Genomic DNA, 26346 nt, shown 5'->3' on the forward strand with positions numbered 1-26346 from the left:
AGGATATGTGGGAAATACGTGAGGAGGTGAGAAGGGAAAGGACTTGGCTGTGTTCTTCAGCAGGTTTGTTGAGTCCTTCACTCAAGTTTTTTTATTTCATGTCTTTGTCTGTTTTAGGAACCTGCTATAGGATCTGCTGTGATGTACTAAACCTGCACTTCCCTACTGCCAATAACACACTGCCTAAGGCTGTACACTAGAGTGCCTTTTCTTAACAGCCATTGTGTATGTCCAGCTGAAAATGGACCCTCAAGAACCCACAGAGCCTCAGTTATAGGGCTTCATTTGGATACCTCACTGAGAAAGCTGTCCAAGTCTTCAGCATTGTGGTCTGCTACAGGAAACTCTGCCTTAAAGTTCTCAGAGGACTCTAGACAGGATGCTATGTCTCAAAAGCAAGGCTCCACATTTTAAGATGCACTTTTTCTCCCTATCGATTGTACTAAAGTATGTTGTCTTTAAACTGCAGTATGTTTTTGTACATTCAATCAGTTGTAATTATAGGCCAATTAATCTGCCAAAGCAGACCTGTGATCCATATTTGCTGGCCTCTTACTGTTCACATGGGCATCTGTTTTGTCGAGCAATAAGAACAACTCTGTGCAGTGTGTGCCACTTCTCAGCTGCATGGAGGAGAGGAGAAGCTGTGTACCTCGCTCTGCTCCCAGGGAGTCAGTGGAAGTCTTGGGAGAGTTGGTGAGAGGAGGAAGACTTCTCTTTTCTGAGAGTACATCTCACAGATTGAGTTTTCCAGCTCCAGAGCTAGGGATATTGCTCTAGGCAGCAAGGGTGTCATGCTGAACCAGAAACTGGTGGCCACACATGTGGACCAGATGTCTGCTGAGTTATGATCTCAGTGTCTGGAAACATCTGAACACTGTTAAAGAAACCAACACCTTCATATGTCTTGTTATTGGCAGCATTGTCCACTTGGCCAACCATGCTGTAGTTGAGAATAAATTCTGTCCAAACCCTTAGATTGGAAAAAGGAGGTGAAAGTGTTGGGGATAAAATCTCTGCTGACTGACTGGTGGTTGTGGGGTGGCTGCAGCTTGCAAGAGATTCCTTTCTGACGTCCACTGGTGTTTCTGAGAAGGAGGCAAATGTAGCCCAGACATCAGTTCCTGTACTAGTATGAAGCCACCAGAGAGTAGCTGGGCTCTGTTGCTGGTGTCACATGCACCCCATTACTACTGGACACTCTGAATTGGATAGTGAATAGAGATATTCCTTCTTTCATTTCTTGAGACCCTTAACAGGTGAGTCAAACTAGAAGGCCCTTTGGCAGATGCCCGGGAGGGAGGATGCTGCTCACAGGGTGTCCTCTCACCCTTTTGTGGGAGAACATTGCAAATTTGTGGTATTTTTTTGCTCTGAAGAATACAAAGAAGGTAGTCAGAGGAGGTGATAAGCCAGTGAATCCCTTACCTTCCACACCAGTTGCAGAGCAGGTACCCAAGTGCGGATGGGGTTGATGTGCAATGTGCTGTGAAGGAAGGCATGGGCTGGCATGTTCCCCTCAGCATTAAGGAGTGGTAAGCTCTCCCAAGAGCTGTGAGCATCAGGAAGGCAGTTCCTTCTTTCCCTGGGCTCCCAGTGAGCACCCACGAGCAGAGTGCCATATGTTACCTGCCATGCAGCAGGAAAGCAATTCCCTGGGACACCAGGCCAGGAAATGTCTGTGGTTGGGCAAATACAAGCAAAACTGGGCAAATTTCCTGGCCAGGCTGGATTTAGGGTCATGAGTGGGGAAGACAAGGAATGACTGGGTGGGTTGATTTGAAAAGCAATGCCAGTTGCAAATCTGCCATCCACATTTGCCATCTTTGTCAGTACTCTGATGTCCAGCTGCATGTGAGGAACCCTTGGAATAAATACAACCATCTTCCTACTTAAAATACATGAGCGTCACTCCATCCCTTCAAAGAATTTCCATCTGCCCAAAATCTGGCCCAGTGTGCTCATTCTGGGTGAAATTAGGCCTTCTTTTGCTCTCACACAATACTAGTTTTCTGAAATTAGTTTGCACAGATGTGAGGGAAGAATTTGGCCCACTCTGTTTAATATATAAATATATATATAAAACAAATAGATTTTATTTATATATGCAATCCGGTAAAGGAGATTAAACAGAGTAGGATGCCTAGTAATTTTTTAATTATTCAATCTCCTCCTCCATTGACTGTTCTTGTGTATGTATACAATACATTCCCAGGTTCTGGTTTATGCAGGTATGCGTGTTATGAAATGTCATAAATGGTGGTTGGTCTGCATATTCGTCTAATAAATAATAACTAATATTGTGTATGTAATATCAATACATAAATGACTAATTTTAATAGAATAACTCTTTGGTTTTTGTTCTGTTAGTGTGATTTAAACAAGCCAACAAAGTTTGGAGTAGGTTGTTTTCCTTAAGAGGCATGAAAAGCAACTATTATCGTGTTACAATGTTAAAATATTCAGTCTTCTTTGACAGACAAATGTGTACTGTGTAGGCATTGAAAAAAAATTAAAAAAAAATCCCACCTGCTCTAAGGCATTTGAATTTTTACAAATGTTTATTGTGCCAAATATGTGCAAAGATATAATTTACTGTTTTAAAAAAATCATAAAAGCATATGTTACAGCACACAAAGAATTATTTTGTCATCAGGTGATTTCAATCTTTAGTGTTAATATTTATATTTAGATTAATTTTTATAAATGAAAATATTTTAATGGGTAAAATGAAGACTATATGACCTATTTGATTAAGTCTGAGTGAATATTAAGCTTGCCTTGTTGTTGTTCTCTGCATACTCACCAAGAATTATTGTCAAGAGAAATTATAAAAGAGTAAAAGCGATTTATGAAAAGAATGCCTTTTCAACTACTTGATTCATAAAGAAAACCAAAAAGCTCTTCTCTGTTGTTTGGATTTATGTGCACTTTGGCCCAGAAGCAGAACCCACAGCTACACACAGGACACCACCACACCCAGGACATGGCATCTCCAGAGGGATGCCGGGGTTTGCCAAGGGCAAGGGCGCACTCTTGGTTCACACCCCCTCCTCCTCTAGGGCTGAAGTGGGAGGAATCCTGTTGGGAACATCTGCTGATGAGTCTTATGCAAACCATCCAGTCTGTTTGGTGAAGTACCATCTCAAGCACAGTTTCTCAGGTGAAATTTCTTGATCTCTCTCTGGGATTGTTACAAAAACTGAGTAAGAACCCTTGGTCTCGCACTTCCAAAGTTCCTTGCAGATCAATGCATGAATGCAGATCAAAATATTTATCAGCATATCTTCTCCACCATGAAAGCATTCAGTAAAATTACTGTGTTTTAAGTTGCAGTTTGGGTCAGCAGCTTTGTTGTATTATAAATGGAAGTAACTACCTTATGATAATAAAAACCCATCCCTTGCACACAGGTCATTTGCAAAAAAGAGAGAGAAGAGTTAAAATGTCTGCATTGGTTAATTTAACCATTATTTAATTTTAATAGTAATTCTCACAAAGTACAACTAGAACTGGAAGTCTATTCAACTTTGGTCTTTGCAAAGTGATTCATGGCCTGGATTTTACCATCAGTTATTAACTAAATTGTAAACTATCTTTTTTTAGGTATAGGCCAAGATTAAACTGTATTATTCCTGCTAATAATTATTAATCAAGCTTAAACACATTTAAGTAATACTTCTTATAAAAGTAATATAACAAAGTTATATTAACATGAATAAATAGGGATATTGGGCTGCATCTCCAGGCTTATTGATGTGGACTAATGGAATAGATAGTACATGGCTTGTGATCCTCAGAGTGACTTTAGCTTGCTCAGACAATGTACTTGGAAATAATGACATTGTTTTAAAGGGCATCAACTCATCAAGGAGCCCTTGCTCCTTTTGGATTACAGTGTGTGATTACATGCAGTAGGCACAAAACTACTTCAAGGAGTTCAATTAGCTGTTTGTTTGGTTTTTTTCCTTCAGCAGGGAGAAAATACTTATCTTCAATAGGAGCTCCTATTTGTTCATTAATATATCTCTCCAGCAGTAAAAGAAGAATTATGAAGGCCAGGGCGTACTTCAGGGAGAAAATCTTAAGAGTGGATGTTAACAATCTCTATAAAAGCTACACACAGAGAAACAGCATTTCATGTCATTAATGCAGGTACATTAAAAATTGGTAAGAGCCTTTTTTCTTTCTTCCAACCATTGCTTTTTATTTTTACATATCAACAGCCATTGACTTTGAAATGTGACAGGAAGGTTTCATGATACATTTAACACTGCAGAGTTTAAATCCCAGCCCGAAAGCTGGGAAGGTATGGGTTTCAGATAAACCTAACAGTGAACCCAGTGAACAGGATCAGGAGACTGTGGGGATGCACAATGAAGAAACATTTTAAAAAGCAGTGGTGGCACTCAGTGCTGGTGTCCACAAATTGTCTTTTACCTCACCCTGAATATGTTTCTCTTTGAAGGTACTTGCATAAGGAGCAGAAAGAAGAGCAGGTGGGATTTCTAGGCAAAAGCAGAACTGTAGGTCTGAGGTACAGGGGAGGGCACAATTCAAAGCACAGAGGTTGGGTCACCGCCTTGGGGGACAGAGATCACCAGTCACTGTCCTCTGTGTCCAATGACTTTTGCTCCCACAGAGCATTCAGGATGAAATCCAGGTGTCTGCTCACGGGCCTCAGGCTGCCACGGCTGCTTCTCAGCTGCCTCTTCCCAAAGCGGCCGATGGGGCGAACGCCACGGCCCACGTACCAAAAAGGGTCAATCTCAGGACCTGGAATTCAAAGCATTCAGTGAGGATGTACCACTGCACTTGGAGGCAGTGTTTCCTGAACATCTTGAGGATGTTAGATTACTTGGAGCCCAGGAGGAGAAAAAAAAGGAAAGGCCACAGCCAGACACAGCTTTCTGGTGCCTTTGAGGGTTACTTTCCATTTGTAGAGCCCAAAGGAAGAGGATTCAGTTGCGAAATTAATTTTCATCCATCTGGGCTGCAACCTGCATTTCTAATATGAGGCAAAGGGCCCATCCAAATTTTCTGCAGTAGGTACCAGGTACACTACTTCTACAGGCTAACAAATCCACTGGATTGCAGAGGAGGTTCCTACATGAGAGGTAAACATGAAAAGTTTATTCTTGTTCACTTAGGAAGTTGTTTTCATGGATGACTTTTTTTTCTTTTAAAGCTCTGACACATTACTTATTTTTGTGGTCTAGTGCAGTTTTGGCACACAGTCTGTATGCAGAGGGTTAGAGTTGTATTAAAAGACTATAATATTGAGAAGATTATTTTAAAAGTATTAAAGACTATATATTAAAAGATATAGCAACGGGGAAATTCTAAAACATGCTGGAGATGATGTCACCCTAAGGAAATCCCAAATCTCACAGACAGACAAATGTCAGGAACAGGAATAAATTACAATTTAAGTGCGTTATGTATCATCCCCCCTCACATGAAACTCTCAGTCAAGGCAGGAAGATTTCCCCCCTATGCATTTTGATGCTTGAACAGAGGAAAAATTCACCTTGCCTTTATTCTCCATAAATACATCTCTTAAGTCTTTCAGCACAGTGTTTAACAGCTTTCTTACTCAACAAAACCCAAGAAACTTTCACCTGTGTACCTAAAACCTGAGGCTGCCAACATCTCTGTTCTCTTTAATGGGGAGAGGTGTGGCACTGAGCCCACACACCTTACTCTCCACAACCCCTCTCTCCCACTCCACCTACTATTATCAGTCTATGATCCCTGGGGGAAAATGAGATTTCTTGGCGATTTTCTCAAAGATCTTTTGGATTGTGGATAGTTTAAACTTCAGCTACATGATATCATCCCTGACCTGGATGCTCTCAGTTCTTCACAGCATCTCTGAATGGAGATACATCAACCATTTGTGTTTGGACTTTCCGATAACTCACGGTCCCAGACAGAATTGAAGATGTCTGTAAAGTGAACCTAACTTGAGCCAGTGCTTTTTTTTAGCATATAGAAGTAGTTGTGTAGGTCTGCAGAACACAGCTGAAAATTTGGTGCTTAAATATTTGATGTATGCTACTTTACATTTTCTTGTCTGTCCTTTGCATATTAGTGTCTTCTCTGATATTTATTAAAAAAAAATAAATCCATTTGCCTTGGATAATTAAGGCAAATTAATAATTAATATTAATATTAATATATAATTAATGAGGTTCTGTATATGCAGTGATTAGTGTAAATGGAAGCACAGGGCCTCACACCAATGTGACACCACAGAAACACTTGTGTGATTTACTGTTGAATTTTGCCTGACAGCCCAGACCTGATCCCTCAGTGCAGCAGAGATTGTGGGGTCACTATGTCAGGTGAGACTCATACTTACTTCTGTTCAGGTGAGACTCATACTTACTTCTGTTGTCTATCTGATGTTTGAATGGCCTGCTCTGTCCCGACGCAAAGCTGAGCGACACCAAGAGCATCAGGACATAGACAGTGACTAGCTTTAAGTGGTTTGGTGACCACTGGGCACGTGGTGTCCAGGAGATTGGATGCCACATGACGGAGCAGTGGTGGGAAGGCTGTAAGGAGAAGAGTGAACATGGGGAATACATATGAGTTAAAGCTCTCAAGGTGAAGGAATGTGTCAACTTTAACAGTATGTTCCCATCCATCAGAGCCAATTCATGGCTCTGAGTTCTGTGGAACACTCATACTGGGTTTGTCCTGGGCGTTTCTGTTCGAAGGCAAAGGCTACGAAATGGGCCATCTGCTGAGGTAAACACTGGAGAGTTTTTCTCTCCAGCAGTGAAAGCCATCACAGGATGCTTGAGTCCTGACCCTGAGTTCACTGCTGACTCTATATGGCTCTGTATGACCAGCAAAGCTCTCTGTAGTGGCATTGGCCAACAAAGTGTGTTTGAGACCCTACCACCAGCATCTTTTCCTTGCTTGTAAAATGTGTCTAACATCTGTGTTTTACATTCTTTTTACCACTAAATGCATTTCAGTATAAATGCCAATGCTCCTCTTGTGCCATCACAGCCTTTTTTTGCCAGTGTGCAAAATTACAATTTCCAGTTACAGTTTCCACTGGTAGATGTCCCAGTCCTGTAAACACACCTAGATGCAACAGAATGAGAAATCCCTCTCAGCTTCCATAGGATGGGATGGGCAGAAGAGATGGTGCTGAGCTGGGAAAATTACGTCCAGGAAGGGGAGGGAGCCAGGCTCTGGTTACCACTGTCTCTGGCATGTTGTACAAGCTCCCTCATGGGACCTCTCCTAGCTGTCACACCAGGACAGTCTGTCTTGTGATATACAAGGTCTGCCTCTACATTTGACATCCTGGACCCTCAGCCTATAGAGCAGGAGCCTATTTACTCAAGTGTCATGTAAGTGATGTTAGATTCACAGACACAGAGGCTACAGCAAAACCTTTCAGCTGTGCCTACACAGCATCTTTTCTTTTTGTAAAGGTTTTTCCCTAGCTGCTGCCAAAATCTTAGCCTGCTTTCAATCCAGGCAGAGTAGGAATTAAAATCTGATGCAAGAGGCTCCCAGTCACACCAAACAGGCAACACAGCAAAAAAAAAAGAAGAAGTTGGTTGAGTCTTTCACTAAAATGCAGTCAAAAGTTCCTTCATCCCTAGTGTTCAGTGAAGGTTTCTCAAGGGCTTTTTCCCACACTGACAGTTGCTTACCAGGCAGCTTAGAGGAAAATTATTTTAACTCACAATTTCAGAACTGCAAATTAACTTTTTCTAACTTAAATATCTCATGACAATCTCATGAAAATTAGGACTAAATTATCTTAGCATGCAGAATTTACCCACATGGGGTGAATTCTGCCTTCAGTTTCAGGTGGGGTACCTCTCCTGTTGCTCCATTTTTAGCAAAACCTTAGGCTCAGTGAGACAAAAAGGTGTTTTGAGGCATCTCTGTGTCAGGGCTGCTGACAGGTTATCCAGGTTACTTACTCCCTGTTTTTGTGTCTTGGTTTTTTTGTTTTTGTTTTGGTTTGGGTTTTTTTTTGAACCAAGTTACAGAAAGAAGAGCTTGCCTTGAGCTCATTGCTGATGAAAGACAAAAATTGAGGGAAAAGCTTTTAGCACACACTTTTTCCCAAGCACTGCTGTGCTTCAGTCCCCACCTGCTGGTCCTATGCCACTGCAGCCACTTTTTACAGCACTGATATGTATTGAACTTTTTATTCATACCCTTCTCCTGGCTAGGGTTTCTGTGAAGCACATCACTTCCACTGCTCCTCAGTAAGTAACATGCCATCCTCAATATCAGAGTGCTCAGCATCTTTAATCCTCCCTAATTTTTCCTACACCTAACTGTCCTACCACTGTTTATATGGGAAGAAACAGAGACTGAGGTACTGGCACAAACGTGACCCTGAGCATTTCTAACACCCAGCTCCATCTTGTCCTTAAGCAAAAAGCCTGGTTTCCTGCTGGAAAGCAACGCTGGCAGCACCCCGAGGGATGGGATCCGGGTGGGCACAGGCCGGGGACCAGGCTGGTGCCAGGGACCAGCTGGTTTCAGGGAGCGGCTGGAGGTGTGCGCTGCCGAGTCCTGCCCGCACTCTCCCTGAGCGCACAGCGCTGCCCGCGGGGTCAGCCACCCTGCCCCGGCACCGGCTGCTTCGCTAACAAAAACTGGGCAAAAGTTACTGAGCTCAGGGCACAGCTGCGTGTGATAACCTAGGTAAGCTAAAGCCCAAAAAGTATAAAAGGACATTCAGCAAGAAAGAGCGTGGACGAGTGCTGAAGCAGACAGGGGAAGGCACTCACCTGCGTGCACCAAAGCTGCTTCTCAGGTCGCTGCTCCAAGCAGAAGCAGGGCAGCTGATGGGGGCATGTGCCTTTTATACTGGAGGGAAGTGGACTTGAAGCAGGGAGGGGGAGTCAAGAGGTGGGCCAGCGGACGTCAGCAGTACTGGTGAGCAGGATTTAAATTTACAAAAGGAGGGGTAGGAGAAGGGAGGCTCTATTAGAAAGCCATTGATCAGGGCACGGAGCAGGAGTTGAGGGCGGCGTCAGGGGATTTCAGGGGGGGACATGGCAAGACACATGACTGAGGCCCCCAGGTCCACCAGGAAGAGAGCAGAGGGAAGGGGGCTGCTGTCATGTCCCTGTGGATGAGGGAAGGGGGAAACACAGACAGACGGGAGCAGCTACACCTTCAGTAAAGGAGAGCCAAGCTCTCTGTGCTGCCCAGCCGAGATGCTCGGCCTGAAGTGCATGTCTGCAGGGGGAAACACTCGGGGCTATGGATGAGTTGTGGGGAGAAAAAGATGGACAGTGAGGAGCTATCAGAGCCAGCAAGCTGGAACAGCCAGTACACACACTCCTTCCCCAGCCCTTGTTCCTCTTGCTGTTGTCTCATCTTTGCTTTTTTACTTGGATCTTACTTGATTGCAGCTTGTTTCATTCAGCCCCAACCCGCATCTGGGATCAACCCACCCATGCGTAAGTCACACTGAAACACACAAGTAGCTGATGAAATAAGTAGTGATTCAGTGCTTAAGCAGACCCTTTCCTATTTTGTGTCAGAGAAAATTTCATGTGCATGAGGCCAACATCTCAAGCAATATTATGTTTCCACAATAGGTGTCTCTTCTGAGCGGTTATTTTTAACTCTGTATCTTGACTAATGTGTCACCGCGGCCTTGCTGTTAGGGATCTTGCTGCTCTGGAAGCTAAGACCTTGTTTACTCTGGAGGTTTGCAGGGGAGAGCAGCTGAACTGGCAAGTGCTTCATTCCATCCTGCAGAGAGGCCGAGATGTGAAGTGTAACTGGGCTGGTTGGGAGCCACAAGCCCCTCTCTTCACAGACCCATGTTCATGCTTCACTCCTGGTGAGGTACCCAAAGGAACAATTTTAAGGCTGTGCTTAGAAAGGGGGCTCTGAGGCCTGACCCCATCCATAAGAAATGCTGCAATGTCATTAGGATGAAGATGAAATTCAATAGCAAATATATCCAATTTTTCTATAAAGACACCTCAAGTTGGGAAAACCTCAAAGCACAAAAAAGGGCATTTCACTGTAGGCACCTCTCAAAAGAAATGAAATTATTTTATTTGCTATGGGCAATTTGTAAGGTATTTCTATGAGGAAGCGTGGTGAAATGTTGCCTGGCCCTGCTCTTACTCACCATCCAAGCACCAAGTAACAGGCAGAGTATGGTCACTAATTGCAGGGATCTTTCATTTCTGTGTAACAGTTTGATTTATGGGTACATGTATGAACAAAAATTGTAAAGAAGACTAAGAAATACTCTTCCATTCTCCAATTTCCACTCAACAGCAGCTAAAAGAAGTGTCTTCCTCATCCAAGTTTTCAAGAGTTTACTCAGACTACTCAGGATCACAACTTCAAAATATGAAGAGCACTTCAAGTTCATGGTAGCACAAAAGGTCTTCCTACAGCTATGACAATCAATAATGGATATACATGCTTTTCTCAGAAACCTCATTTTAGCGTGTTCCCTTTGAACCTTGCAAACACTCCCTACCTAAAAATCAATCCGCATCCAAGAACCAGGCAGTGGCTCTGCTTCTGCTGTGCTAATTTTGTGTGCATGTGTGCAGAGGATATCTTCTTAGTAAGTAAAACTCTTCATGGCTTCTCATTGTAGAGCTTTTCCCTTTCTGATTATGATCAGAAAATGTGAGTATCCTTTCATGATCTCTAGTGGGAAATTGCTGGAGTAAAGGTTTCTTCTGGATATACAGGACCTCTTCTTGCTTTGTTGTTTTGCTAGTGATCCTGTCATCTTAAAATAGAAGCAAAAGTTTTTTTTCATCCCATTTCTATTTTCTACTCTTGCTGACACTGCAATGTGAGCCTTTTAATAGCACAGATAATTTTCACCAATTGTCACCTACATGGAAGTTACTACATAAAACAAAATTGTGCAACATCTTCATGTTAAGAATGTTTGCTTATTGGTAAAGGCTGCTTGCAAAATAATACTCCATACAAAAATAAAAGAAACCCCAACCACACACACAAAAAATTATTAGGAGAGCCAGCATTTAAAATGCTCTAATCTGACCACCTATCTTCATTCTGGCCCAAAGCTGATCTAGTGCAGTATCTTGGTTTTGACAGTGGATTACAGAGGACATTGATGGAAAAGTCCAAAAACAAGGTAGCATATTTTCACATTCCCCATTATACTCTTCTCACAGACCCTCAAGCCCTGTGGTCCAGAGACTTTCCAAACCAAAAGTTTCTTTGTGATAGGTAGCCCTTGATGGGTTTCTTGTCTTTCACTGCTGCTTCCTGAACCCATGTATAAATTCTCAGCATTCACAAAATTCTGTGCCAAGGAGTTCACAGCTCTTTCTCTGCTACAAAAAGGATCACGGCTGTACATCTGTACATAACACACTTGTGATAATTAATAAAAGATTCATGTTAATCATAAAAGTATTGGGGTTTGTATAAACCAGAATACTAAGGTCTGAAGTGAAGCATGAACACTAGATAGAGAAAAATATATGATTAAATCATTCTGGTTTAAATCTCCCTGTTACGAATATTATGTTTTCTAAATAAGTTGTATCTACAACCAGTTTGCAAAATCAGACTTCCTGATAGTCCAATAGATTTTGCCTTTGTTTGATCAAATCTGCCTATCTACAAAGACCAGACTTCCTGATTTTTGCTGGTTTTTATCTACCAAGACCAGATGGTTATCTATGAGACTGACTATCGCCCAGAGACTTTACAGATGTTTATTCTACCACCACTGCTCACCTGGCAAAATGATAACAGCAAAAACCCAAAAATTATTGATTACAACGAGAGACCATACTATAAGAAGAGGCTGCAAACCAAGGTTCAATGGAGCATGGAGTGGGTGGTGACCCCTCACATCCCCCAGTGCTGCTTGCTCCATCTTTATATAAAATAAAGCAATCTCAATTTTTCTGAATATCAAGACCTTTTGTTTCTCATTTGTAACACACTTGCTAACCAGTTTCAAGAACTTTCATTTTCTCATTAATTCAAATATTTTCAATTTCAATTGTTCTGACTTCACAAAAGACTACTATAAAATGTTCTCAGTGATGAAGAGAAATAAATTATGTGACAGTCTGAGCCTCATCAGGCATTTCTCTTGTCAAAGTAAATTTTACTCCACTTTCATTCACTGGACATCATCATTTCTATCCACCAGACCACAACTGAACCACCACAGTGCTATGTGCAGTATCCACAGGCTTCCACAGAAGTCATCCTGAGAATCTTTTCAGGCAGCTGTGATTTTATTTTGTTACCCCATCTATAGCAGGGCTTATACTTTGGCTGAGAAAAGCAAGTCGGCACAGGAATGTGAAAGCCACTCAGACCTGGGAGGAACTAGGAAGGAGCTGTCAGAGGAACCAGGGTTGTAAAAGACCAAACTGGAAAGATCATCTAGAGGATAGCTTGCTCTGCAGTGAACGGGCAGAGGTTTTTGTGTTAAAATTTTCCTTCTTTTCCTGTTTCTGCAGGAGGGGCTGGGCAAATGCTGTCTTCTTTGTAGAAGATCCTTGAGAAGAACTCAAGTCCTGCCTCACACACAATTAAAGACTCCTGCACATAAAATTCCTGCATAAATTATGAGCAAGAATAGAGCTGAGCTAGCTGCTAGCTGGAGTGTCTCAGTGGGAATGCTGACCAGGGATGCACCAGGATGCAACTGAATCAAAAGGCAGTAGTTGATACACAGGACCGAAGGGCAGTGAGGAGGAAAGCAACTTCCCAAGGTAAGGAGAGATCAGGCTTCAGGGCAGGAAATGCTGAGGGGGATGAATTGCCTGGAGGCTGGAGAGAACGAGGTCCAGTGTGCCTGATGTAGAGAAATATTCTTTGACAAGACAGTACCAGACCAGAGGCCAACAGTGAGCTACAGTTTTGATGACAAATCCTCCCATATAGTTTTATCAAAGAACTGATCAAAATCTTTCTTCTCTAATTCTTTTGCTGGTCAGCACCTTCCACAAACAAGGTGAAAAACCACAAAAGCAAAGATATTTGATGCAGTTGGATGGAGAAACAGAAACTGTTTTCTTCCACAGCCCACCGCTCTTATTGTTTCACATAGAGTCTGGGAAAAGTTTGCAAATGACTTGAATTAACTTGACTCTAACACTGCCAGACCTATGAATTTGCCCAACCTTCTGTAGTGTGGTAGAGGTACAGTTGTACTAAATGAGTTTGGAGGGATTATGAAAATTTGTATTCAAACCTATTCAGAACCATGTCACTTCACTCAACTAGATGAATAACATCTAACATTTACCTTTACAAAGAAACCATTCTCTACTAACATTCAGGTTCAGAGAAAAGCCAGGACCGGCTTTATTTTTGGAGGTACTTTTTTTTTTTTTTTTAATTTGAGAAAGAGGACCATCTAGTGGTTAATGCCAAAATTATCATCTTGTTTGCAATCATTATTGAGCAGGGAATGAACCCCCCCATGTTTCAAATGGAAGCATGTGTATCTTGAAATCTGACCATGTACACAAGGTCAGCCAAACTACACAAAAACCTGTCTTTCTTGAGTTAGGCTGGATATCCAGGTGTTTATCAATAGCACAATTTCCAGTTAGCCCAGTCTCCCAGTTAGCACATGCTTATTGGGACAACTTGTTAACAGCTGGGCAACTCAAGCCTAGGCTACAGCTCAGGACTTCAGCCACTCTCCACAAGCCTTTCCTTAGCACACTGTGGAGGCTTTGCACCAGAGCTGGAGCTTGGATGGAAAAACACAAGTCAGCCTTGGCATGGTTACAACCACCTTCAAAACTATTCTGCTGATGGAAGAGAGAGGATGTCTTCTTGCACTTTTGTTATTCTTCTTCTGTGATAGAAAGCTACTGGGCAGCCTTCTGCACAGAGATTTGGGATGTGCAGATTCCAAAGTTGGATGTTTTAGGTAGAGTAATGTAGTGACAGCAGGGAAGATTAAAGCTTGAGAAAAAGAATCAAGGCTGAAAATATTTTTGTGTATCTCTCATATTTTCTGGTAAGGCAGGCTGCAGGGTCAGGTACTGGAGATCTGCCTACTAGAGAAAGCCCTAATTAAGTTAAATTTTGACTTTGTAAAAGCTCCTAAGGTATAAAACTCAAAATATTTGATGGGCTGCACCTGAAAATAGAAGTAGTATATATTAGAATTTTGACTGTAGGAAGTGAAAAACCAGAATGTTTTTCATTCTGGTTATTACAGAGGGGCAGGTGCAGATGAGGGTGGCCTTTTACATGCACACAACCAAAGACAGATGTCATACATGAGTCTTAAACTAGAGCACAGGTTTAGCCCTACTGCATGGCTGAGTTTTTTTGCCCAATGCAAGGCTTTCCACTACCATTTCCAGCTCATTTTTCCAACACAGCAATTCTCTGGAAGAACATAGTTTTTCCCACTGGTCTGGGTTACCCATTGCTGCTCAAGCACATCTCAAGTACTTCTGAGAATACTCAGCAGAGGTGAGGGTACTGCTGACATTTTTTACAAAAGTGTGCTTTATGGCTTCAGTATGTCATATTTATCAACTGTATGCCTGTGAGACCCTGGTTTTAATCCCTGACATTTATCCAGGTTATTACAGGTTATTTATCCACTCATAAATAATCTGTAATGAATGATTCACATACAGCTTGACAGATGAACTGAAATACAGTAAAAGGCAAGAAAGGAGATCTCTAATTGCTACTCATAACCAGGTCTTGCAACTATTACATTTAATTTGCTTGAAGCTGCGATCAAGTTAGAGATGATGTTCTTTTCTGGCACTGTAGTTGGCAAGTTATACATTAGTCATGGAAAGACAAGAGTACAGGAGTCTCATTCTCAAAATAATGCTTAAACCCTGATGTCTAATATTAGTGAATGAGACTTACTCTGGCAGATGATCTGAAATTGAAAAGGTTTTGAAATCTGAAATTTAACAGTGTTCAAAATCTGAAATTTAGCAATTAAGCAACACCACCTCTTACCTCCACTTATGTTTTAAACCTATTTTAACTGCTTTTACTTCTTTTGGTTGCTGCAGGTCCATGTCTGCTTTGCCCACCTTTCTTCAGACAAGTGTGACTGGAAAGCCCTCACAACCAGGATTTTCACAGGTCTACGGCCGCAAGTGACTGCTCAAGAGCAATGAGAAGGAATCAGTCAGGTCAAAATTCCTCAGGACAACTGTCCTCTGGAGGGGCCATAGCAGGATTAGCACATCTCCAGCAGGATGCTGCCTGCCTCTGCGCAGACACCAAAGTTTGGTGCAATGTGCTGGCACAGGCAGGACTTGTGCCAGACCTTAGTGACGGATGTGGCATCGAGACCTGCAGCTCCCTCTGAGCAGGACAGCAAAGGCAGAGCTCTTTGCATTGACACGGCCCCACAGAGACCCTGCCAATTCACATGGACATTGTGGAAGGCTGCCAAGAGAACAATGAGGGTGCTGGCCACCACCTTTATTTTAATTGCTGCATAGTGCATGCCAAACTGTGCAGTTGGGGGCTGTTTCCATTCCCTCTGCAGTTGCCAGAACTATTCATTGTTGTTTCAATTTAAGGAAAACAAAGTCACATCTTCTTGTCTTATAAAAGGAACTTTGTTGCCTCCCAGACACCCAGTCTCATTAGTCTGCAAACTGTAGGATAAATTCCACTGATGCCCACTGGATTAGCTGTGCAGTGAGAATTAAAAGTGTAAAACTATTTCAAATGCATGAAGATTCAAAGTAAGCAGAAGAACTGACGCAATGACCAGTATACTCAGCTAAACCTGCAGACTCATACTTGGGGTTTGTGTCTGAAGATCCACTGTTCCTCTCATCCACGGCCAGCCTTCTCCTAGGTTGTCTCAGGAAACTGTTGCAGGATTATGCAAGTGGAGTGGATCTGAGGCTTTAACCTTTATGCTTTAACTCAAATCAGTTTGCTGAACTGGCTCAACCCAGTGCCCCACTGACACTGGTAGCAGTGCAGCCAAGGTAACAAAAAACTGGCTGGGAGAAAAAAAGAGTGATGAACCTGCTTTGCCAGTGAGGAAAAATTTAATGGGATGATGATGAGAGCAAAACATACAATAAAATCTTGCAGACAGACAAAGAATTAGCAAAAATATATCAGAGCCAAAAATTCTTCACATTAGCAGTAATATAAGTTTTCTGAGAGAGGTGCTATTGATATCCTGGGGTCATATCCCTGAAGATGGGTGTCCTGAGCTTCCTCAACCTTCCCAGGAGGTTTCTCAATGTTTAGTTCTGCATCCTCAATCCACAGACATTGTTCAAATTGTGGCCTCAAGCTCTTCCCCCCATCATCCCATTACTGCCCCAACAGTACCTTTTGCAGCTGCTTGGGAACGAGTTAAGAAACTCCCCTGTACAGCCCGTACTGCAGTGAAAGATTTAATCAATGATGGTAGCAAAGGCTAAGCAGAGGTTTTGGACATGGCCAATGGCCTTGCTTTCCCCATGGGAGAAAGAAAAGCTTCCTTGCAACGTGCCAGGACTAGAAACTTTCTTAGACCATTGCACTCTAGTATTCATAAAACTACTGTAGTGCTGATTCAGACCTTGGATCACAGAAAAGAAATATCCCATTGACATAAGAGGACTGAAGTTTAGCATAAAAGACAAAACAGAAAAAAAACTAAAAGAGAAATATAGGTTTTGCCACTTCTGTCAGTGGAATTAGCTTATTGTACATCTGCAAAGCTATTAATCACCTCATAAGGACCAGCAAGCTTTGCAACATTCACACTCCATTTTAAAAGCAAACTTTTCCCATTACAGCCCCTACACTGCCAATGTTCTCCCAAAACAGGGATGGACAGTGAGTGGCTGTCACACAGTAGAGCCAAATGCCAGCCATCCATGGTGGCCCCTAGGGACTGGGGAACAGCAGCTGCATCCACCTGAAAGGGTGCAAAGTTCTCAGAGTCACAGGATAGTTAAGGTTGGACTGGACTCTCAAGATCAGCTGGTCCAACACCCCTGCCAAGGCATTCTGACCTAAAACAAGTGACACAGGAATATGTCCACGTGGGTTTGGGATCCATGACCACCCTGGGCAGCCTCAACCTCCCGCAATGTAGAGAAGTCCTTCCTCGTGCTGAGGTGGAACTTCTTGTCTCCAAGTCATGCCCAAAGTGGAGACACAGTCGAGTTGTGGGGTGCTGACTGTCTCCCACACCACATTCAGCCATTTAAAGCACCGTTTTATCTAGAGATGGAGGGGCCTGAGGGAGTGGAGTTTCTAACATATTTTAATGGGGAAGGGGGAAGCGCTCTCCCAATTTCAGGCCAGCTGGAAAAGCACCCAAGCCAAAGGAATGTGAATATGGAAGGGAGTCACCCTTGCTGGGGTATAGGAGTCCCCGAGGGCCAGCAGCATGGAGAACAAGGGGCTCCAGCAACACGCCAGCACTGCTGTTGGGGATCCACTGAGGAGAACACTGATTGTTCTTGATTTTTACAAGCAAGGACATTGGGGTGCTGGAACAGGTCCAGAGAAGGGCAATGAAGCTGGTGAAAGGTTTTGCACACAAGTCATATGAGGAGCAGCTGAGGGAGCTGGGGGTGTTTAGCCTGGAAAAAGAAGGCTCTGGGGTGACCTTATCACTCTCTACAGCTGTCTGAAAGGAGGGTGTAGCCAGCTGGGGGTCAATCTCTTCTCCCAGCAACAGGACAAGAGGATGCAGCCTCAGCCTGCAGCAGGGGAGGTTCAGGCTGGACATCAGGAGGAATTTCTTCACAGAAATGGTGTGGAACAGGCTGCCCAGGGAGGTGGTGGAGTCACCACCTGGAGGTGGCACTCGGTGAGAAGCTCTGGTTGACATGCTGGTGCTCGGTCACGGGTTGGATTCGATGACCTGAGCCATCTTCCCCATCCTCCCAGACCCCGCGGCCCTGCGCAGCCGGCGGCTGAGGGGCCGTCACGTGCGGGACGCCATTTTGTGCGGAGCGCGGCGGGCGGCGCCCGTTGGCGGTGCCGTGGGGCGGTGCGAGCAAGGGGCGGGGGATCCCTCCCTATCTCCCTGCACGTTTTATTCCCTTTGCGCTTCCTTCTCTTCTCACTCCTTCCTTTCGCGCTCGCCCTCAGTCTTGGGCTCGCTCTCCGCGTTCCTCTGCTTTTGTTACGCCTCCCTCGCTCCCTCCCGCTCCCCGCCCCCGCGCGGCACTGCGGAGCCGGAGACGTGACCCGAGCGGACTCGCTTCCCGCAGCTCCAGCCTCTCGCTGCAGAGTCGCATGTCCTCGATCCAGAACCTCCAATCCTTCGGTAAGAGCCGCCGGCACCCCGCCACCCCCGCAGCCACCCCTCGGCAAAACCACCCGTCGCCCCCGGCCCACCGTCCTGCCTTCGGCTCCCCGAGGGCCGCGGCCCCCGCCCCGCGGTGACATTGAGCCATGTCGCCACCGCCGCGGGGCTCCGAGCGGCAGCGCCGGGGCTCGTCCTTGTCCTGCCGCGTCGGCGGCCTCGGGACGTGCTCAGTGTGTGCGGCGGGGAGACCTCGGGTGGGAGGCGCTCCCGTAGGAGGTGCTGCCATGTTCTCAGCGCTGACACCCCGTATCAGGGCTCGTATCCTCTGCTGAGGAGATCATTTCATCAGTTACAGTTGGTTAGATGCTGCGTCTTACGCTCCGCAACGTCCGAAAACGCTGTACAAGCCCTGCAAATGTTACTGTTTCTGTAAAGTGAGCCCCGCAGATGGCAGATCATTTCTCTCCTATCAGCAGGGGAGTTTAACCGTGCTGGGCCAGAGTTCTCCTCCTGCCTTATCTGTAAGCAGCAGAAGTCAGCAAGTTAGCACTTTATACAATAGTAACAGGCTTTTCCTCACAGTTTTGACTGTGATCTTCTGCACATATAAATCATGTGAGGGGATTACGTTCGGTCATGATTTGGGAGCTCACCCTGTGCCTGAGGAAGGTGCCACCCAGAGGATTTGTTTGAAGGGATTCAGTGTTGACACCTACAGTGCTGGCTTATTTCCAGCCTAGAGCCCTAAACTCTGCCAAGCTATCTTGGCTTGTCTGTAACCTAGAGTCCTAAGCTCTGCCAAGTGATCCTCAGGTCCTCTTTCACTTTTTCTTTGACTAAGATTTTCTATTAGTGTCTGAGCTACAAGCTGTGGGAGACAGTAAAATTCAGCATGGTTTAACAAATTATGTAGTAGAAGTTGAGCTAGTCAAGATTCCCAGTGTTGCACTTGTTTCCCGTGGTGCTTGAATCTTTCAGTGCCTTTAATGCTCAATGTCATTGTTTTTATAAGGATCTGTCAGTCTGCAGCTGAACTACTTCTTTTTGTGTTTCTGCTGAAGTTTTACTCATTTGCGACATTTCTTTCTACTAAATGGCAAAACTTCACCAGTGTTTTTAGGTCTGAGTTTTGAGTGGAAGTTTGGGAAATTGTAACTTGCATGGTTATTGAACCTCCGTGGGCTCTTAAATATTGTTCTGATTAGTACAAAAAAATTGCTTGTGATTATTCTTAAAAAGTAGTAAAGTACTTCATGCTTCAAGGTTTGTTTGGAGCTACTGATTAGAAGATTTGTAGAGCTGTAAAATTTCTTGATTGAGTGTTAATATGTTTTTTGTGAATGTGTTTTGTTTTTCAATGTTAATACGTTTTTGTTTTTTTAATTTGTTTTTCTATACACAAAAGTATGGAGTATAAGAAGTGTTAACCCAGCAGCCCCCTTTTTTCTAAATGCTTTCCTGTTTCATCTGTGCTAGATAAATGCTAACCTTGGAAGAGTTTGAGAACTGACCTTTTTTTAGTCTAAGCCTAAATTCATTTTGTTGCATTTCTTGACTAAAGCTGATGGAGGAGTTCTGGTTTACAGGCGGCCTCTGACATCTGCTAGAGTGTATGTCTCTTTTATTTCTATTAGTAGCCAGGAGTAACACCCATGCCTTAGCACGCTGGTAGTGTAGTAGTTACCACAGTCTAAGGCTTTTGTTCTGAACCTGGAAGAAAGTATCTGTTCTAGAGCTTTTCTACTTTTCTATTTTTATCAGTTGACCTGATAAGAGATATAGTTGCTTTATTTCACTTTAGATGTATTCAGCTGTCTAAAACTTGTGTGCATTTGATGTTCTCTCAGAACTATGTTTTCAGTTCAAGATTTACAATTTGCAAGAAACAATGAAGTAAACTGATACTGCAGCAGAAAATCATTCGTACCTGGGAAGGCGTGGAAGGAAGGATGCAGTGTCTTGTAGTTGAGAGGGCTGTCCTGAGTGCCCTTTAGACAGCTGTAGAAACTTTGGTTTCAACAGTGAGTTTTTAAACAGGGATTAAACATCAAGATGATACCCAGAATACAATAATAATTTTTTGTGAAGTGAGAATCTTTCTCCTTAGTTTTGAACCTGGGTGTTCTTCTTTGTGGGAGTTACATGAATCTTTTTCCTCCTGCAGACCCCTTTGCTGATGCAACAAAGGGTGACGACTTACTCCCGGCGGGGACTGAGGATTACATTCATATAAGGATCCAGCAACGAAACGGAAGAAAGACACTAACAACTGTTCAGGGCATTGCAGATGATTATGACAAGAAGAAACTTGTGAAAGCTTTCAAAAAGGTAAAGTTGCTGATTTTATTCCATAATAATTATGTATAAAGGAGTAAAATAGCTTTTAAGTAACAAAATATTTATGTCACTTCATTCTTTCCAGTGCATACCACTTTCATATTTGAGTCTTTTCCCTTTCTCAAAACACTTATCAGTGTCTGGTGACACTGATTTTGCTAAAAAGTTAAACATTTCTATCTTAAAAAGAAGTAAATAAAATATATTCAGAATATTTCTTTAAAATTTCACAGATATATAGTTTCTTGATGTGAAAGATAAAATCAGTTTAAAGTAGAGCTGGTTTTTATTCTTGCCTCTGTTACAGCTGGGTTGTTGCTCAAAATAGAGCCCTTTAATTTTGCCAAGATAAAAATACTTATTTTAAAATAGTGTGGAGTTGAAAGGCTGTATCTTATGACTTTATTTTTCATTCTTGCAATTACTGTTGACCATTTCCTTCTGCACAGTATCATCTAATCCTGCCATTGCCTGAATTTACCATCAGCAGTTTAGTGTATGTATGTATCAGCAGATATATTCCATTTGCTCTCAGAGCCAGTAAAATTGATTTAACCTTTGCCTGGCTTGGCATCAAAACAGTAAGCAGCTTCTGAGACAAAGTTCTTCTGAAAAGTCTGACTAAGCAAAATTGTGATGTATATCAGATGTTTTATAATATGGATGTTTCTCTCTTAGAAATTTGCTTGTAATGGTACTGTAATTGAGCATCCTGAATACGGTGAAGTTATCCAGCTGCAAGGTGACCAGAGGAAGAACATTTGCCAATTCCTCTTGGAGGTAAGGGGACTGCAGATAAATATCTAAACCCCTCTGGAAGCAGTAGGGTGATAGGTGGTACTGAAGCTAATTAACCAGTTGAAGATAGCCACTGTAGTTCTTTTGTGTTTTCATCCAGAAAGTAAAATGACACTTGCAGAATGAGAGTAAACCTCAAAGTAAGAATCAATGCCCAGTAGAATGCCTTTGCACTGTTACAACACATCACTTGTTCTCTGGCACTGCAACTTGAGCTCTGTGCTTGTAAAATCAAGTATTCGATGCAAACCATAATCATGAGACTGAAAACAGTATAGAGGAAAGAGGCTTACTCTGATGTAAATGGTGATGCAGAGTTGTTACACTGTCAAAGAGTAAGTCCTAGGACTACAGAACAAATCAGTTGTCCGATTTAATTTACTTCTTGTTTAGTCCATTCTTCTGCTTGGCCCAGAAACATTCTGTAAACTAGAAAAATGTCTCATTGAGTGTATGCACTGCATAGCAGTTTCTTTCATCAAAGTGTAAGGTTGTGGTAACTTGATACCACTGTAATAGCCTAAATATGTAAGATTTACTAAAATGCATTGTTTCTCTCCTTTAGATTGGCATTGTCAAGGAAGAACAACTGAAAGTTCATGGTTTCTAACATACCTATGCTCTTATGAAGAACCCTGCAGTATTGGTCTTACCTCTCTTGGCTTTTCTGTGAAAAATGAATCTTTACAGTGAATGGACTTCCCTGTTACCTGAACATTTACAATTTGATTTGCATGACTGCATGAAAAAGGTGGTGTGTAGACTAGAAACACATAAGAAAACTTCAGTAAGATGGTAATGAAGACCCTTGTCAACTTTAACACATTTCCAATGGAAATGTATTAGTGATGATTGTTCAGTTTAGTACTTTCCACCCGAGTTAAATGTCTGAGTTTTGTTCAAATAGTGTGTGTGTTGCTTAAAAATAAAAGTTTATTAATATAATTTCTGGGATATTTGAAATGCTTTAGCCTAAGTTTTAAACTAGCACTGCAGCCTTGCTGAAGAATGGCTGAACTGTTTTGTGGCAAGTGTAGCTCACTGCTGATTGAAGAAATTGGAAAATCTACATGATTAAGTACTAGCTGATTAATCAGTAGATTAGCTTGATGTGATCTTAACTCTGTAGCTGGTAAGACTAGAGCTTTAAAGCCTGTAGTGTGGGTGTACCTTAGTAGCAGCATAATAAGACATCAGTTGTTTGCTGTGTGAGTAACTGGATCTTCTCTGAAATTCATTGCTGTGACTATGAGGCATTAGTGTGAAGCAAAGTAGGGGTAAAGCAAGCTCAGCTCCTCAAGGCAAAACATTTGGGCAAAAGTACCAAATTTGAAGGAAGTGGGTGGGTTATTGTATCTCCTCTATCACTGAGTATGGGGAAAAGGCATCGTGTTGGCTTCTGCCGTGGCTGTGCATTGAAAGTTGGCAAGCAGAGTGCTTGACTGAGCTGGTAGTGTTAGCTGCAGGAGCAAGAAAGGGAACAGGATCTACAATAACCTTTTCCCTTTTAATGAAAAGTTTTCCTAGGATTGATGGTTCATATATGGAGTGTTTTGTAATTGTGTTTGGGTGTTACTACAAAAAACTGATTTGGTTCACTTTTCTACAAGGCACTTCTTTCAGCATAACTGAAGGTTACAATAGGTTTGTTCCACCATTTAAACTAGTTTTAGATAGCTGTAGGCATTTGCTATTCTGCTTGTAGGATATGTCTCATGAAGAATGAAGTTAATTCATTTGGTGAAACAAGCAGATGTTGTCTTCCTTTTGAGATAGCTGTGCAATTTTTTTCTGAAACAATTCAAAACATGCTGAGCAGTAAAACCATGACAACGGTGGGAAATACTTGAAAAACTTCATGTGATACCATGTATTCTCTGGAATGAAAGAGAGATACATTTCTTTACTGCTAAGACTTACTAATAACTCCACAAGAGAAAAGAAAGATGAAATTGAGAAAATAATTACTACCTAAGTAGTAAAGGAGGCAAAACTGTATTATTTAATATCACCTGTACTTTTTTTTCCTATTCGTATTTGCCTTTCTAGACGGAAATGTTTCCATTTTAACTCATTTGAACTGTTTTTTTCTTTTTTTTTAGATTTTTGAGTTCAGAAATGAACCCTTAAGGCACTAGCAACAATTAGGGGAGCCTTATATGACGATTTCTTTCTCCATCTGGTCTAGACAGTTCTACTTGTAAAAATCCAGTCTCTCAATCTCCACAAATTCTGCCTGGTGTTACAGATCTTAACTGTTCCAGAGAAAGGATGCTCCAGAAGATTGTGTACTGTTAAGGTGAAATACATTCAGGAGGAGGAAATGCCTCATGCAAAGCACAAAATACCCACATACCAAATGGAAATCCAAAAATAAATCTTATGCAAGTCTTGCAGATGAGCAGAATAAAGTCATTCTACTGCAAGTTTACCTAGTCCTGATTCTTAACTGCTGAAGGAAATCAGTGTTTTGGGGGTACATAGCAATTAGTGGTTTTCATTTTATCACATGCCAGAAAAACTGATGTTCTCTTTAAAGCTTGTTCTCCTGCCCAAGAGGAAAACCAGTCATTATCTTCTATTTTGCCTGTATTATACAACTACTTCTAGTGGGCTTTGAGTTGAAGATTAACAAATGACTAGTAGGTCTCATGTTACTGAGTCAGTCTTCATTTCAGATGGCATTCCATTAACTTTTACTACCTAAGCTTGAGTCATTTCTCCATAGTCATTCTGCTTGGAATAAACAAGAAAAATCTTTCATTTCCTTACTCCTCATTTAAAAATCTGTCTAATACAAGTAACCTCACAGTTGATAGATGACTTGGATGGAGATGCTTGTGTTTTGACCTTTGAAGGGCAAAATTATAAGGAGATGGAATAAGACATAACACATTTGAAGTTTTAAAGAGGTGAGATTTGTTGTGGCAGCAAACCATTTGATCTTTCTAGAAGGAAAGCAGAAGTTTTTGTTCATGAGTGTTTTAAGCTAAAACAGTATTTTTAAGATTGTAATTAGCCTTGTTACAAGTCCAAACCTCTTTGTATGTTCTAGACAAAAGGCTTCAACAATATCATGTTTTGTCATCTTATTCTGAAACTTCTTTGTTAAAGCTAAACTTATTTGGAAAACATATCTGTGTTTTAAAAATTATGAAAATGAAGGCTTTGGAAAAGAACTGTTTGAAGTGCTGCCACTTAAATCTGTTGTCAGAATGAAGGCAGGTTTCAATCTTTTTATCTATTCTGAAATCGGTTTAAAAATGTTGAAGGATGTGGCCCATAATTGTCACTAAAGACACTAAAAAGAAGCATATAATAGAAAACTTTTGAAGTCTACTAGTGGGACCTGAGGCTGGCCAAGCTCAGACGGCAAAGAATGGTGTTTTTTTGTTGGAATGTTGTGAAATCTGTCCTTCAGACCTTCCAATCAAGACTGCTGCCTTAGTAATACTTGGACTTAATCTCAAGGTGTTATTTGACGTAGAAATTTGTTTTGAATTCACAGCCTTGTGCATAGTTTTATTAGGCTGTTCTATCTGACCTTGAAGTAAGGTGTTACATAAATAAATTTACTAAATTGTCTGGTATGTCTACATCTACTTAATGCAGCTACAAGCAATGCAACCCTTGCTTCCCAAATGCTGCTGGCAATTCTTGTTTGTAGAATATGAGGTTTAGTAATTTAAGTCTGTAAGATGCCTATTTCCTGTTTCTGTGTGAGCTCTCAGGCCCTTGACTGTCACCTGTGGTCTGCTAAATCTGACTCTGTGTCTCAGAAATTAGCATGAGGAGCACAACTATGGGCAGATAATTCTTAAGTGGAGTAATCTCTAAAAAGAGAAATGCCTGGGCTGTGCATGCATGCTATTCATTGCTTTGGTGGCTTTGCTTGAAACTTTATTCCTGAACTCCATTTTTCCACAGTCCAAATGAATAGCATTTTGTTTTGGAGAGCTTCTTTGGAGTGGGGAGGAGGGAACTAGTTAAAAAAAAACTGTCTTAGGAAATATGTTTAGAGCTGAAGTTTGTTTTCATTAACTTAGATTCCTGGACTGCAAGACCTCTGTAACATTCTTTTTTCTCTCATTCTTCCCATTGTTTTTTTCTCTCTGTGTATCTTTAAAAATCCTAGTTAAAAGTCCTTGAAAATTCAATATTTAAGGCTCTAAATATATCTGAAGCCATTATAAAACTCTAAAATGCGAAGTCATTGAAGTTTAAGTTTCAAGGATTTGAAATAACAATTTGGCAGAACTCTTCATTTTTTTCCTATGCTGCTATCCTCCTTATAGTTGGTATGTAGTTGCCCTGAGGATGCATGTGTTATTTACAGTCAGGGAGTAAACAGATATCCCTGCTGTAATACCATACCCTGTTTGTAGGTTTTTAAAATTTTATCTGATGTGCTGCACTCTTGCAAGCTGTAGTACTCTAATTTTGCAGTATAGGACTGATGTACCTTGAGTTCCAGTCAGCAATTAATTACTTAATCTTTCTGCAAGGCTCTGGTGTACAGGATCCATGTGTTACATCTTTAAGTGACTCAGTAATTCCTCACACTGTGTGAAAATGTATACAAGATCAATATTTAGCCTGTTGAAGTAGGGGGGAGATGTTTTTTTACAGCTCACTCTGAGACACAGTAGGAGTTACTGTCCCTTGTGTCTGTTCAGTGTTGATCAGTGTCACTGAGCATTCCTCTAAATAATGTGCTGCTGCCACTGGGGAGATGGAAGTGGCTTAGAAGATTGTGTGTGTTTAGATACTATGACTTTCTACATCCATACTCAGTCAGGAATCTGTCCCCTGTGCATGACAACATGAAGGTTGTTTTTCAGTTGCCAGATTGAAAGCTCTTGAGATCATTAGGGGAAAAATGGCATCGTTGTTTTATGTTTCCTATATAGATGTTTCATGCCTACTGTTTCCCATTTAGGTTAAAAATACAAAAA

At 42.0% G+C, this 26346-nt stretch overlaps 2 protein-coding genes across 9 annotated transcripts in view; both read left to right on the top strand.

Moving 5' to 3' along the window:
• The window catches only part of MYRIP (myosin VIIA and Rab interacting protein), a 201264-nt gene extending 198403 nt beyond the window's left edge, over positions 1 to 2861 (top strand). For all 5 annotated transcript variants that reach the window (XR_013773557.1, XR_013773558.1, XM_079299932.1 and 2 more), the window contains one exon: positions 118 to 2861. Coding sequence is in view for 3 of the 5 variants with exons in the window: in XM_079299932.1 (XP_079156058.1) it covers positions 118 to 150 (33 nt within the window). In the remaining 2 variants the exon portion in view is untranslated. The remainder of the gene's footprint in view (positions 1 to 117) is intronic.
• A 15094-nt stretch (positions 2862 to 17955) lies between these two features.
• EIF1B (eukaryotic translation initiation factor 1B) lies at positions 17956 to 23817 on the top strand. Of its 4 annotated transcripts, none has more exons than XR_013773901.1 (5): positions 17982 to 18274; positions 20421 to 20584; positions 21272 to 21373; positions 21957 to 22186; positions 23494 to 23817. XR_013773901.1 is itself a non-coding variant. In XM_079302932.1 (4 exons), exons 1-4 carry the CDS (start codon positions 18244 to 18246, stop codon positions 21999 to 22001), a joined length of 342 nt encoding a protein of 113 aa, XP_079159058.1. In that variant the 5' UTR covers positions 17956 to 18243; the 3' UTR covers positions 22002 to 23817. The 4 variants fall into 4 exon arrangements, 1 of the variants encoding a protein (XP_079159058.1); XR_013773902.1 differs by having other exon boundaries at positions 21957 to 22145; XR_013773903.1 differs by having other exon boundaries at positions 21957 to 22142.
• Positions 23818 to 26346: the final 2529 nt, after the last annotated feature.

The sequence above is a fragment of the Erithacus rubecula genome (assembly GCF_903797595.1).
Source record: "Erithacus rubecula genome assembly, chromosome: 3".
Classification (NCBI taxonomy): Eukaryota; Metazoa; Chordata; class Aves; order Passeriformes; family Muscicapidae; genus Erithacus; species Erithacus rubecula.

Excerpts from the sequence above, each read along its gene's own strand:
- EIF1B (XM_079302932.1), top strand. The coding sequence starts at position 18,244 with ATGTCCTCGATCCAGAACCTCCAATCCTTCG. Across the intron at positions 18,275-20,420 it reads CCAGAACCTCCAATCCTTCG|ACCCCTTTGCTGATGCAACA; the intron begins GTAAGAGCCGCC and ends TTCCTCCTGCAG. Across the intron at positions 21,374-21,956 it reads TTTGCCAATTCCTCTTGGAG|ATTGGCATTGTCAAGGAAGA; the intron begins GTAAGGGGACTG and ends TCTCTCCTTTAG.